The 14655-nt window shown below is 42.1% G+C and overlaps 2 protein-coding genes across 2 annotated transcripts in view; both read right to left on the bottom strand.

The window, feature by feature from the left end:
- Nucleotides 1-421: 421 nt before the first annotated feature.
- On the bottom strand, nucleotides 422-3205 carry LOC148400313 (relaxin-3 receptor 1-like). Its single transcript, XM_088371288.1, has one exon. The coding sequence runs from the start codon at nucleotides 3192-3194 to the stop codon at nucleotides 2211-2213; it is 984 nt and encodes a 327-aa protein (XP_088227414.1). The 5' UTR covers nucleotides 3195-3205; the 3' UTR covers nucleotides 422-2210.
- A 1694-nt stretch (nucleotides 3206-4899) lies between these two features.
- Nucleotides 4900-14655, bottom strand: part of LOC148400311 (E3 SUMO-protein ligase PIAS1-like) — a 33214-nt gene continuing 23458 nt past the window's right edge. Inside the window, exons 3-13 of the mRNA XM_088371616.1 lie at nucleotides 13991-14075; nucleotides 13766-13904; nucleotides 13522-13656; nucleotides 12025-12130; nucleotides 11667-11740; nucleotides 11235-11395; nucleotides 10744-10880; nucleotides 9970-10216; nucleotides 9249-9388; nucleotides 8872-8912; nucleotides 4900-8212 (exon numbers count right to left, since the gene is read on the bottom strand). Of these exons, the coding sequence (XP_088227742.1) occupies nucleotides 7916-8212; nucleotides 8872-8912; nucleotides 9249-9388; nucleotides 9970-10216; nucleotides 10744-10880; nucleotides 11235-11395; nucleotides 11667-11740; nucleotides 12025-12130; nucleotides 13522-13656; nucleotides 13766-13904; nucleotides 13991-14075 (1562 nt within the window). The 3' untranslated portion in view covers nucleotides 4900-7915. The remainder of the gene's footprint in view (nucleotides 8213-8871; nucleotides 8913-9248; nucleotides 9389-9969; nucleotides 10217-10743; nucleotides 10881-11234; nucleotides 11396-11666; nucleotides 11741-12024; nucleotides 12131-13521; nucleotides 13657-13765; nucleotides 13905-13990; nucleotides 14076-14655) is intronic.

Below are 14655 nucleotides of genomic sequence, written 5' to 3'. Positions count from 1 at the left end.
TTCTGTTACATCAGTATGTCGAGCACTACTTGAAGCTACAAAACTCCATTAAATCCTTTGTGTCCGGATAAACGTGTGTTGCTGTTCTTCGTCAAAGCCTTTGAACTGAAGCCATGAATTGGAAATTATCACCGGGAAAATCATGAAAGATCTTCAGCAGGCAAATGCCCCCAAACTCAATCCCACACACATTGCACTGCCTCATATTACCGTATTTTTCCGGACTATAAGGCGCACCAGACTATAAGGCGCACCTTCAATGAACGGCCCATTTTGAAACTTTGTCCTTATATAAGGCGTACCGGACTATAAGGCGCACCATTAATCCAAATCAAATCATTCTCCATTTTATCTTTTTTATTTCAACTTCAGATGCAACAAATTACTTTATAATCACAAAATAATGATCCATAGTCTTTTTGATTCATGATTCATAGTCTTCAGCGGGCCACTTATGATTGATTTCATGACACAATGCTTCGGGCAGTTTAAATTTAGGAATTTGGTCCATATATAAGGCGCACCGGACTATAAAGCGCACTGTCGGGTTTTGAGAAAATTTTAGGTAGTTGCATTACATTTGGGTTGTGTTCCCACGCCAGGTCTGAAACTTGTCCAAAAGAGAGTTGACTTTGGCTGTGTGTGAAATTGTTTGTGGTCTGAGAGACTCAGGTTCAAAATTTGGAATGGGAACGCTCATTTGCTTGATCATTTTCTAAGTTTGAACAAGCAGGCAGCTAGAGATTTGTGTCGAGAAAGTTAGGCCAAAGTGCTTGGACATGCGTCTCGATCCTGAAGGAGAAGGTGGTGTTACAACCACACGTGGCATGATATGCTTTCCAGTTTGGTTTAGTTCATCAGGTGACTGGTTAGTACAGTTGTTTGTCTTGGAGACTGATGTTTAAAACCCAGTGCAGGGAACCCCTCAGCTCACGACGCTGCTCAACACATGTGTCAATTTAATTTTGTATGGCATGAAATAACTGTAGCAGACTGAGCACAATAAATTGATCAGTGCATTACAAATACATTGCATTACAAATACTGAAACTTGGCTAAATATTTGAAGATTTGTTGGACACAATCTTCTAATTCCCATGTTTTCAACAGCCCTTGAAGTACTTCTTCCAAAAGGGTTTTCTGTACTGAAACCCGTACAGGAACCACTAGTCTTATCATGCCAGGTTTCGGTCACTGTAGCCATTTTGTGAAAAACAATTTTAACCCAATGATATGGGGCGGGGGAGAGAGGGGGGTGGGGTCAACACAACAACCTGGCGTGTCCACACAGGATGTTCTGAGCCAAGATAAGAAGTTTTTTCTATATTTTTTTCTATGGCTTGTTTCACTCATTTATCCATTTAAAATCAATGCAGATCTTGATTGTACATGTTTGCCATTTTCTGCTTTGTATTTGGAGCCAGGGGAGAGAAAATCGGTTGCAAAGCTTTTATCTTCATAGGTGGCTGGGAGTCATCCGACCGATAAAGTCAGTGGGGAGGCTTCGCAAATAGCCCCCCTGTCCAGCAAAAACTGTGACGTGAGCAAAACAAAAAGTCCCCGAACAAGAAATTCTGACCCCCAGCACCCAGAGTGTGGTTTTTGCCAATTCACCCCCCACTGATCTAAACATGTCACTGAGTTCATGAAAGCACAGTACTAGTCACTAAAAACAGCTCGCTAAAATGCATGTAATTACGCGCTGACCCAAAGTTTAAAGGGCAAGTCAATCCCAAAATCTTCTCTGTAAAATTATGTTCTGTGCAGCTGAACTCGTCAAAACACAGAGTTCTGATTGTTTTATTTGTGGAATATGAATTAAACAGGCACAATCCACCTGTTTTTATTCATCTCAAGGGTGGCCATTTGCTGTCAACTGAAAATGACATCACAGTTGACAGGTCTCAGGTCACAACCAATCACGACTAACCAGTTTTCACATACTGAAGCGTGATTGATTGTGACCTGACACCGTGATGTCATTTTCAATCAAAAGCAAGTGACAAAATGGCTGCCCTCTCAAGATGACTAAAAAGGGGTGAATTTTGCTGCATGACCCATTCCACTAACGCAATATTAATCAGAATATCGTTTTTAGACTAGTGGGGCATACTTATCCTCAAGAAAATGTTGGGGGTGACTTTCCCGTTTACAACATAAACATAAAAACAAACAAACAAGATTAATAAATAGATAAATAAATAATTGAACTAAATATCGGACACGTGTCTGTGGATAAGAAGCCGAAGCTTAGTCCTGAAGTTGGGCCTCATGAGGCAATATATGACTGGGTTGAGACAGCTGTTGGCGTGGGCCAAACACACGGTGAGCGGGAAGACGTACGTGTGCGCCATATAGTAGCTTCTGTCCCAGTTGGCCACATTTAGTTTGACCAGAACACTCCACAGGGTGATGGCATGGTTGGGCATCCAGCAGAGGAAGAAGGAGAGCACAATGATAGTGACAGACTTGGTGACTCGCGATATGCTTTTGGGGTTGCTCGTCTTCATACTCCTGAGGCGGATCACGCGCAGAAGCTTGATATAGCTGACAGACACCACGGAAATGGGCACCAAGAAGCCGACGAGGATCTTTTGAATGTGGTAAGCCGCCAGCCAGTCCTGTCCGCCGGGGAACTTGAGCAAACACAGGTTTTCTCCGCTCACGTGGCTGACGGTGGAGTAAATCGAGGTGGGTAAAGTGACTATGGTGGCGAGGATCCAGATGGCGCCGCAGGTCCACTTGTCGGAACGGGGGCTTTGCGCGTCCGTGCGTTTGAGAGCCGACCTGAGCGATAAGTATCTGGTGACGCTCATGGCCGTGAGGAAAAAGACGCTGGCGTACATGTTCATCACAGTGACGGACAGCACCACTTTGCACATGGTGCTGCCGAAGGGCCAGCTGAAGTCCAGCACCGTGTCCACGGCCCAGAAGGGCAGAGTCAGCACGAACTGCAGGTCCGTCAGCGCCAAGTTAAGCACGAAAAAGTTCATCCGGGACGCCTTACGCTCTTGTCTGGTCCCCAACAGAAGGAAGACCAGAAGGTTGCCCACAAGACCCGCGGCGCACACCAGGATATAAACCGAGCAGATGAAGACTCTGAGAACGGGGCTTTTGTCCGCAAAGACGTCAATGTCGTCCAGGTTAAGAAAAGTGGAGCTGTTGGACCAAACGGTGTATTTGTCTTCGCTCATGGCTCGACTGGCTCCGCTGCAGTCATGAGCCGCTCTCATATGCAGCCCCGACTTCTCAGCCCTTTTCACTCACATCCCCCCTCCCCTCTACCACAAACATCATCATCACGACTCTCACGCCACTGACAGCAGCAGAGGCACCTTCTCTTAAAAATTGGGTCCGTGACCAAGCATTTAGTCCAACTAAGTGTTTCGTAAGTGAACTTAAGTGTTTCTATTGTTGCATATTTTTAATAAAGGTGGAAATGACCATAATAAAAAAAAAGAAAAATGTAAACCAATAAACTGTTTCTATTAAACAGTGGATTTTTTTCTTGAAAAACAATTTAGGATATCAAATAAAATGCTGCGGGGGCTTAAAACTGGGGCTACACAGATTTCTGATAGGGGCTCTTTTATACATTTCTTGATGCCTATTTTCCCTGTGTTCCATGTAGTCATAGGGAAATGAAGCTTCGAATTTGCTTCATAAACCCGTTGTATTTTTTGACTCTGCTGGATGGCGCTGTGTTCAACATTGGTCTAAAAATACCTTGACTTGCCATTGTTTTAACCCAGTGGTTCTTAACCTTTTTGGAAGTACCGAACCCCATCAGGTTCATTAGTGCATTCACGGCGGGGGGAATGTGTCCGGCCATCAACGGACGAGAGGGGGGGGGGGGGGGGGGGGGTGTTCGGCCATCCGCGGACGAAGGAGGGGGGGGGGGGGGGGGAGTGCAACCGGTGTGTTCGGCCATCCGCGGACGAAGGGGGGGAGTGCAACCGGTGTGTTCGGCCATCCGCGGACGAGGGGGGGTGCGCTACCGGTGTGTTCCGCCATCCGCGGACGACGTGGGGGAGGGTGCTACCGGTGGATTCGGCCATCCGCGGACTACGGACAAGTTAAAAACCACTGTTTTAACCCATTTATTTAAAATAACAGTGCCATCTAAACGAGTCAAAAAACACGACTCTGTCATGTAGGTAATTTGCCAAGCCAACACGCTAACCTCAATTTTGAGTTTGCGTGGAGAAAAAAAAAGTGCTGCGAGTTTAGATATGCTATATATTGTTATAATTTAGAAAATACACATTTTAATCTAAATTATTATACTTACAACTAACTCATATTATCCTGATGTGGACAAGGCTCCAAAATATAAAGTTACGTGGGAAGTATATTATTGACAGTGATGTATAATTTTATATTTATGGCTTCTTATAAACGCAAGAAGTATTTGTAACTGTAGATTTGTGTACGCATTATCAAGCCAAATCTTCTTGGCCTTCTTCGTTCCACTATGCAGGAAATGAAATAATCTTGTTAACATGCTGTTGCAATAGCTTCTCTGCATATCAGACATGTCGCCGTTGATCTGGCTTCTGTGAAATAAATACGATCATTGTCCACTGTTTATTAAATATTCACTGTCTAGTTTGTGATCTGCTCATTTTTTACACTAAGGCTGAAATGGCAATGGGTATATGACAGTGAATTAAAGATCATCATCTTTCTACAACGGAAAGTGGATGTAAATAAAGCAAGGGTCAAAGCTAACCCTCTTGGAACAAAACGGGAATACCACTGTCTTTTGTTTGAAGAGAAAATCGATGAAAAGACAGAATCTTTGTCAAACCTAAATAATAAAATAAAATGGTAGCTCAGCCATGTTGGTGCTACCGTAGTGCAGTTATGGACCATTCAGGGGGTCAAACAAACAGTGAATTAGCAGAATGCACTTTTAATACATCTAAACTTTTCTACATCAACAGTTAACATTCAAGAAGTAAACAATTTATTCCAATGCATGTAATAAATATTTTCTTCCACTTGGTACATTTGTACAAACTGACAAGGGTTTACTGTAGTCGATACAGTCCTCTTTAAAAGCCTTGTGTGGTTTTGGAGTTGGAGCCATGAAACCAAACCTGTGCATGTTTTAAGGCAGTGAGTGCGGGGGTTGACTATTACTGATCGACGACACTCTTTATTGGCCACAGTCCTTTCTTCGATAGTTAGCTACGGCTTCCGTTCTCTTAAAAATATATATAAATTACTTTCTTCGCGCGGCTCTGAATCGACACAAAAAGTGTACAAACGGACATCAAACACATTTGGATCTGAATATTCAGGAACCCATACAGGCAGAATACACACATTGTTGAATTTTCCCTTTTGATCATTGGGACACATAAGCGTTTTTGTTTTTTTTTGCGGAGTGGCCTCATTTCATCCATTGGATTGAAAGTAGGCTGGGCTCCAGCACGCTCATGCTGACCTCACAGGGTAGATAATGGACAAGCTACAACGTGCACGTGTGCAGACGTGTGCTTATCCTTCCCTGCATGCTGTCAGGCTCAGCTGTCCTCTCACACAAGTCAGTTATTTTAAAGGAGAGATAAATACAGTAGCTTAATATCTGTAGTGAACCACAAGGGCAGCGCTGTAGACAATCGGGACATTTTGAGATACTTTTTGTCTATCCAGGGCACTTGAGCAGAAACACACCCATATTGTGTAGTCTGATACGCAGCCCAGATGCAAGTTCCAGTACATTGAATTCACTCCAATAGTTGGGAGTGGCTACTCAACCTTAGTTTGACCTTCTCCAAAGCTTTTAACCCATACGTCAAATGCTTTTATACGTTCACGCTTAAAAATTTTGGGTGTGGTCAAATCATTAATAAATGCTCCAATGACTTAACATCAAACATTTTTTCTGCACATTGCGTAATTATGAATTGATCCATTAAGTTAACTCATAATGACTTAAGGACAGGAAGGCATGCTACATCCATTAAGTCATTGTCTTTTGCATGAGCAGGCTAAGATTCTTACGCCATTAAAGCTCTCAAGAGAATGAATGAACATGTCTTGTTCAGAACTTAATTGTACCTTTGTCGTTAGGGAGAAAAAAAACACGTCTGTCGAAGGGAGTTAAATACAAAAGGGAACTCAACGGGAATAAAGAATACTCACGCATTCTCCCACAGATTGCTCAAAACACAAATAAATAAAATACTGCACAACACAGGAAAGACACGAGAGCTTACTCCCAAAAATGATTGAGTGAGTTTGATAGACTGGGTTGGTTCTTGTGAAAAGATGAAAAGATTAGTTTAATGGATTCCTTCTTGAACAAACGTCATTAGAAGAAAATGGAGTCTGTTCTTATGGTTTATTCATTAAAAAGGGAGCCTAGTTCCTTCTCTTTCTTTCTCTTTCTTCTTTCTAATGGGAACTCAATTAATGCCGGGTACCCCATAAGTCACTATACACTTCCTGTGAAAATCTGATCAATGGAGACAAGGCAAAGTGAATTGTTTGTTCCAAAAGCTCCTCTATGAGCAACAAGCAAACATCTCCAGGGGCCATTCACAAAAAATGCTGACTAATGGCTAAGATTTCATTTGGACTCCTCAACAGGTGCCAAGAGTGAAAAATAAAAGTGGGTCACCTAGCTATGGGAGCGTGCGCCGCAAAAAACGCCGCTTGTTGTCAGCAGTGACACTTGGGAATGTGCTGTCTGACTGCACACGTCTGGGAGTGGAATCTTGAAAGGTTTTAAGACATGCAGGCAAAACGAACGGCGAGCCTGACAGGGGCCGAGGCGAATGTGAGCAGACGACTGCAACCTGCCCATCATCCAAAGATGCTCTAAATGACCATGTCCTATATAGAACGTAGTCATTTTCCTCACTGCCCATCCCTAACTGTACAGCATTCAAACTCTAAGAGTCCACGGTAAGCTAAACCTCCAGGAGACATATGAAGACATCCTTCTTTGACTCAGGAGAAACTTTCATCACTGACATGCAGTGACGTATTCGCACAAACAGGCACAAGTTGAAACTCAAGTCCGCCGTGGATTGAATCCTTAAGATGGGCTGCTGTTTGAATTCCAACTGCATTGTTCATTTATTCCCAATGGTTGAGTGAGAATGTCGCAATGAATGCGTTTTAAGTGTCCAAAGAAAGAAAAGAAAAAAAAGAACACTTCATCTTTTAAGCGCTCCGACTGCACTCTGATCATCGTCAAGGTACGTACCTTGTTACTTTTTGGCATAAGCAAAAAAAAAAAAGAAATAAAAAATTCTTTCCTTTTTATGATTTACATATATAAATACTGTGAAGCTCTGAGAACAGTCTAAATGCTGGATGTTGATGGAATCTTTAAAAGGAGTGAACATGATAAAGCAGATGTGACTGCTTCGCCTATCACACAATCGGGGTAACCTGAAAACGTGAAAAGGAATGCACATTGTGTAAAAGCAGAATTCATAAACATAAAACAGAAATGACTGTAAGAGGAGGGTGAGGACTTCAAAACCAGGTTAGCAGGTACATGGCAGGAGCCAAACTCAAACATGGTCAGAAACAGCAGTTGAAGCAGCTCACGAGCCTGGACGTGTCCCCGTTGACCATACAAAAGTCAAAGAAGAAAATAGATTTTGTTCTCTGTACATGATGCCTCTCCTAGAGTTCATAAAAAAAAGAGAGAGCTGTCCTCCTTTGAGTTTTTGCTGTTTGTGCCAGGTTGAGAGCTGTAAAGCCATAACGCCGGCCACTAAAAACATCAATGTGCCCAGCTGACCTTTACGACAGTTTAAGGCAACATTGCCTGGTGCTCCTCTTAGGCGGCGACTCCGTAGAGGAGTCGCACGATTCTAGTCTGGTTTGCGAGTCATTTCTCTACCCTGCAGCCAAATTGATCGCTGGATCCGGCCCGACTCTTTGTGAGTCAGTCCAACGATATAACATCAGGAATGCCTCCGTAAATAGCTGCCACCGCTGCTTCTGCGGCACCCCGGCCGGCCAGCACCCCGCCATGTGAGTGTGAGGATAAGGAGTGAGGATCCCGGAGGCCGCCGGACGACACCAGGCTGCTGCTGTTGCTGCTGGACCCACCGGCCCCGTTGGAGGGTGGCGTCAGTAAAGATGCCGAGGAGCCAGAGGTGCTGTAGGGCAGGAAGCGGTTGAGCAGAAGCTCGTGGTCCTCCGAGGCGGAGGCGGCCGCCGCCATCACCATGTTGTAATGCTGTCAAAGAAGATGTGATGCTCGGTCAATGCCTTTATACTATCAACACCACGGAGTGAGCAATACCTTGCTACCGGACTTTACAGGTGCATCTGGACCCAAACTTCAACAATCAAAAGTCTTTTTTCAGATACAAATTAGGCAGGTTTTCCAAAACAAGATTTGCGGCAAGCACTTCACTGTTGACAATCAGTCTGACTTCCAGATTACTGATTTAAAATGTGACATATTTTCCAAATGAATCTTTATGGATTTTGTGAAAAGTCCACAATACAGAAATTAAGTTCACAGTTAGACTTTGAATCACACCACTATGGTGGTTCTGTACAAATATTGAGGTTATGCATGGCGAGCAAAAAAATATTTCTGCATGCATCCTGGTGAAATTTGCAAAGGAGGCATAATCACCATCCAGAAAGCTGATGAAAAGTAGCACATGGCCCATGATAATCATGAAAGTGCTCTCATTTTCCTTTCTTTGCATTGTCTTTTGCCAATAGCTTCAGTTGCCAAGGCGATCTGCTATTTTCTTTTCAATCAAATCGTGCTGGTTGTGACTCAATATAATTATACGGTGGCGCTTCAAAATGTTGCTTTCTAAATGCCAATGCCAGGGGTTGCATTTTTTTTTGCAGTGAGGACTTTACTGTGACACATACCTGATGATTGTCACCTTGCAGGAACGAAAAGAAGTTCAAATCTGTAAATCAGAGAGAAATAGGAGAGACTGGTAAAGTGGAGGACACACAACAATTCATTTGATTACATCTGTCTGTCTGTCTGTCTGTCTGTCTGTCTGTCTGTCTGTCTGTCTGTCTGTCTGTGTCTGTCTGTGTCTGTCTGTGTCTGTCTGTGTCTGTCTGTCTGTCTGTCTGTCTGTCTGTCTGTCTGTCTGTCTGTCTGTCTGTCTGTCTGTCTGTCTGTCTGTCTATCTATCTATCTATCTATCTATCTATCTATCTATCTATCTATCTATCTATCTATCTATCTATCTATCTATCTATCTACACTGACTTAAACTTGTCTTCGTCATTACCTGGAAGGTCATTGGTGGTGTGGTAGTAGGGTCTATAGTCCTGGATGAGTGGCGGGACAGGAGGCATGTAGCTGGTGTCCACAGCTGGCATGCTGGATGCACGACTCACCGGGGAGGCCTGGTGGTGCAGGTTCAACACCCTGAGGTAGGTGGGGACAATTCATCACACAGAGTCATACTTGAAATTTCATCAGTGAAGTCAATGTGTTTTTGCACTTCCAATGAGCTAAAGTTGTGAAAAATGTCATATGGTTGACATGAGCACGTTTGAATGTAAGACAATTTGAGTTTAGCTTTGATACAGTGATTTTAGAACATTGTGTACGTTTATCAAATCCATTTTTGTGAGAATTCACGTGATGCAGTCAACATGAAAGATTTCTTTTAAGAACATCAATCTAATTGTACCAAACCAAGTTAGTCTTGTTCACTAAATGACTACTTAAGAGACTGGTATTCATGTCTATTACTCCAGGAAAAGTCTCCAGTAAGCGTTCTGACTGTCACAAGAGATTTGAAGTACAAATGTTACACAGACACAACCTTTTATGTGGTTGTTCAAGCAAAATGGTAAAACCCTATTCGGGCATTCAAGTGTACATCTCATGAATCATTCAATTATCTACATGCTTCGCTTCCCATGTGAGCTTTTTCCACATTTGATGATTCCCAAGCTATGAGAGCAGACAAAATCACAACCGTTGCTCCGGGTCTAACTGACCCTTTGTTGAGGATGGGCGGCGATGTTGGGGAAATGGAAGGACAGGATCGTTTGGCGGGAGGAGGCAATGAAGGTAGAGGCGGTGGCGGCAGTGGCGGCGGAGTGTCCTGCTCGTCATCTTCTGAGGAGCTGTCTAACGTCAAGTCGATCACCGCCATTTTCTTGCTGCTGCTGTCATTACTGCCACTGCTGTGGTTTGCTGACATGGAGCTCTGCTGATCTGAGCCAGCAGACATCGGACACAGACCTGGAGAGCGCCATTGAGAGTAGATGTCAAAATGAATAGACAATTCATTGAACATCAAATTAATTGACAACTATTTTGATCAACAACTACTCGTTTACTATTTGTTTAAAACCATTGTTTATATTAAAAGTGTCCAAATCCTGATATCAGACTGAGAAAAGCAAGAATGCTCTGATTTCTGTAGATCTTCATGGAACCAAACCGATTATCGTATGTGCTTATTCCATATCAGACATTTGCAACATTAAATAAAAAAATCTGAAAATTCCAAATAGTGTAATCAATAGAATACTGGAGGATACGTTCCTCCCGCATAACAAAAATTAGGAAATTGGTGACTTTGCGAATGCCAAGCTGCTAAAATGTGGTGGCCCACAGATAACACTCAACCATCTTCATCATCATCATATGTGCTTCCCTAGTTTGTGTATCCTTACATTCGGTTCTTGTATCATTGATTTAATGACTTAATTAGCAGTCCTTCTTATTTGCTGCTTACTAAACCCTGCCACCATTTCGTTTCTTACCATTCAGGCTGCTGCTTAAAGCAGCACAGGAGACTTCCTGCAAGTCCTTTTTTGTCCTCATGGGGGCCCAGTTCCCATCTTCCTTGAATTGGATCTCATCGCAATCCACACAGCTGTTTAGGATCTCCACAAAAAGCCTGAGTGATTTAACAGTGAGATGAAGAATAACAGCTATGCAAGTCAAATTAAAGAAGTGCCCAATTGTGCAAACCTGATATATTTCAGTTATTCATTAAATCACATTTGGATTAAAATGGAGACTACTGTATTCAGATTCAGGGTGATCAGATAAATGGTATAAGGTTTAAGTAATCATGATGATGCTGTTTCATCAATTAAAATAAACCTTACTTGACCATACTGCTGTCATGTATATTCTAAAATTCATAACTTTTCCAGGATTGGATCAAATACAAATAAAACAGACCATCCCATAAAAAAAAAAAAACATTACATTGCTCTGCCACGGGATGAGAAGCAGCGTAATTTACCCATCGATGATGAGGAGTTCATAAGGGGCTTTCTTGTCACAAACAGGACAAACCCAGGTGGGCTTCTTCTCGTTCATTTGAATATACAGTGTGGCGTCAAAGCACTGCAGGTGGGAGCATGTCAGCGCCCGGCATGGAATCATCAGCCGCATTTTTCCGAGCTGAAAAGGGTGCAAGGATATGTCTTAAGGCAATAGAGAGGTCACTCGCATAGCAGGGGCATAAGGTACTGTCTATGGGTAGCATCAAAAACACGTCAAGCATGTGGAAAAGGTGCACACTAGCGATCGAGAAGAGACTGACAGGTCTATGTAGAAAAAAAAAAAGAATGTAATAGAATGAACACAATAATTCAGCACAATAATTTTGGTAATGTGTCTTCATGCAATGAAACATCTGTAGATTGCCTTCAAATGAAAGAAGCAGGCTTACCGGGCAGAGCAAAGACACACGAAGGCTAGTTGTTGCTATCTCACTGTCTGGGTCTGCTGTTAGCTTCTCTTTGACTGTAGGCAAATGGGGGGAATAATAAATACCAACATCAAAGTGTAATAAAAACTAAAGATTAGTCAGATTGCTGTAAATTTGATATCTTATGCATATTGCAGACTACAGTCACATTGCACACTGCCATAGTGTTGTAAAAATAAATATACATATCTGTCCATTATAGAACAGATATTTGTCACTGGGGGTAGCAAAGAATAGATAATTAATGGGTATCTCGAAATTGGCACACCATAATTGGACCTGAGCTTTACTTAACACAAAGAGTTCAGAGAGGCCTTACTGAGTGCTCTGGAGTGGTCTGGATTCCTTATGCCTTTAGCCCGAAGCCTCTGTAAAAGCACCGTGGAGGACTGCTGCTTCACTAAGTACACTGCCATAGAGTAATTCTGTGGAGGTGAAAAACAACATACTAAATCAAAGGGTACCAAATAGACGCCTGCTTTCCTAAGACAATTTTGACAGGTGTAATACTGCCATCTATTGTATTTCTCTAGAATTGCAAAGAAAGGTAGACCTTGGAAGAGTTTGGAGGTAATTTACTCAAGGCATCTGTGTGCAAAAACAATAAAAAAAAAAAAATAAAAAAAAAATATTGATTGTTCACCCAAACGTATGTGGAAGCTGATTTACTCACTGGGGGACCCAGAATTGCATCCGTCTAAATTGCTACACTGGTAATTTTGGGCATTTTGAGGAGTACCTCTAGGCTATATACCTATAGGCAAATAGATCAATTTAGCATGGTTCAATGTTATTCAACAAACCAAAGAGGAATTGCATTGGCTAATTTCGCATCTTTAAGTAGCCCATCTGAAATACAGGGGCAAACGGCATCACTGTGTGTGACGAATAGATGCAAAATGAGAGATGGTGGGCAGAAAAGCTCTTTTCTGCTTGCGTCAACATTTTTCAAAATCCATAAACAAAAAAACAAGCATAGTGTGTTTAGTTGTCTATTCAGCACTGCAGTTTTAAAGCTTCTGGATGGTGTCAAACTCAAGGCCCAGAGGCCAGATCTGGCTCAAGACATCATTTTATAGGGCCCGCGTAATGTTTCTTGCTTAAATCTGTACCAAAATGATGCATTTCTTCATTTCATTTCATGCTTCAGACCAATTAAATTTATTTACTAAGCACATTAAAAACATCAATAGAATTGACTTTTTTGCAATAAAAGGCTTTTTTTTAACAGTCATTAAGATTTGACATTTGACCAAATTAAATATGATCTGTGAAAAAAAATCAATTGTTGCTAGCTTCATCTTATGCCTCGAATTTGATTTGACAGAAACAATAGCTACTAAGAAAAAGAAAAAAAAAAAAAGAAACAAGGGGAAAAAAACCCCAACCACTCAGAGACCGACGGCGCAAAAGGTGTCGATCATTTGGCGTACACTAGCGGGCGCACGTCATGGGCATAGCCCCACAGCCTAGCTCTGACCTGATAGCACCGTGTAATGAAGTATTACTTTAACACGAAATGTTATCAATGTCGTTGTTAGGTAGGATGGACAGCTGATGTTTGTCTTCCACTAACACTTCCCATACCATCACCATACCTTCAAATTGTATTTTCCCAGGTGGTGCACTCCCAATTTTCCAATGAAGAACATCATCAAAGTGCAAAAGCCTCAAAATGTGACAGTCGCCTACAGCCAAACTTATTAAATGTGGCACAACATGGGAAACCAACAGCGCATACAAGTTTGGGAGTGGGAACACGCATTTTCATGCCTTCTATATGGGATTTCAGTAAATCCATCTCTCTGTCGCTCACCCTTCCAATCTCAGCAGTCCAGGACACCACAATGGTATTAGGGACTGTCGTGGACAATCTCACCAGTGAGGTAATGTTGATGGGTCGGCTGGGCCGCTTGGGCTCAACACCGTTTTTGGTCGGAGGAAGATAACCCTGTGATATTAAATGGCAACAACATGTCACGATTACAAGTATTGTATCAAGATCCAACTAAAAACATGGCTGCTTGTGTACAGCATCTGTTTGTGTCAGTGTTTCTCACCGGCAGGTTACATGGCTTGCCGTTTACTTTCACACACAAACTGGGTGGAAAATGATCTTCCTGAGGACAGCTTGTCTCTGACAGGCAAAACCGCAATTGGACTTGAACTGAGAAATCACATTTGGTCCCCGAGATGTCCCTTAATGCAGAAAAAGCAGATATGAACCAAGCAGCCTGAGAATTCACAGTCTGGCTGGGACAAAAATGGCGTTTCATTTGTCTTACATTGAACTGCTGATCTGCTGGACTTGCTGTGGCGTTAATGCAAAGGCAAAACATGTCTCCTGGAATCTCTGGCTGTTGTCCGAAGCTGCAGAAAAACAAGAAGCCATAACATGAAGCTAGACCGAATAATTCACACTTTAAGCATGTTTTTTTTTTTTTTTAAACCAATCGTGTTTGGCAACAGCAGGATAGTCATTTCTTATTTTAAAATCAAGAATTAGTGTACAATTGAAGCAAAACAAAAAATTCAAGTTTGATACTGGTTAGAACACTTTGGAAAACACATGGATATTACTTATGGTAGTTCACCTATTTAAGATAATCAGTCGTGGTCGTTAGGTATTGTGAGTATTTCATTTCCTTGGTACACCCTTAAAATTGTTGGGTTAAAATCAACCCAATTTGGGTTAAAAAAAAAAATTGGACCGACCCAGGAAGTTGAGCCAAATGTTAAAAAAACAAAACATTTTCGGTCCAAAACAATTTTTGCAAAACAAATCAAAGTTGGGTCAAATTGACCCTACTTTCTGGGTCAGTCTAATTTCCAAGCTAGCAGTATTAAGGGTGTAATTACCACCCACTCTGTAAATGGCATATTATACATTCATTGTACCATCTCTTTTCTTTCATGCATTTTGGAGCCTGTCTGTGCCACAGAATAATAT

The sequence above is a fragment of the Syngnathus floridae genome, chromosome 3, assembly GCF_059516105.1.
Source record: "Syngnathus floridae isolate MCC-2025c chromosome 3, RoL_Sflo_1.0, whole genome shotgun sequence".
Taxonomy (NCBI): Eukaryota; Metazoa; Chordata; class Actinopteri; order Syngnathiformes; family Syngnathidae; genus Syngnathus; species Syngnathus floridae.
This window is presented reverse-complemented; position numbering and strand designations above follow the sequence as displayed.

What these genes read in the sequence shown, in the direction of transcription:
- LOC148400313 (XM_088371288.1), bottom strand. Translation starts at nt 3,194, where the DNA reads ATGAGCGAAGACAAATACACCGTTTGGTCCAACAGCTCCACTTTTCTT.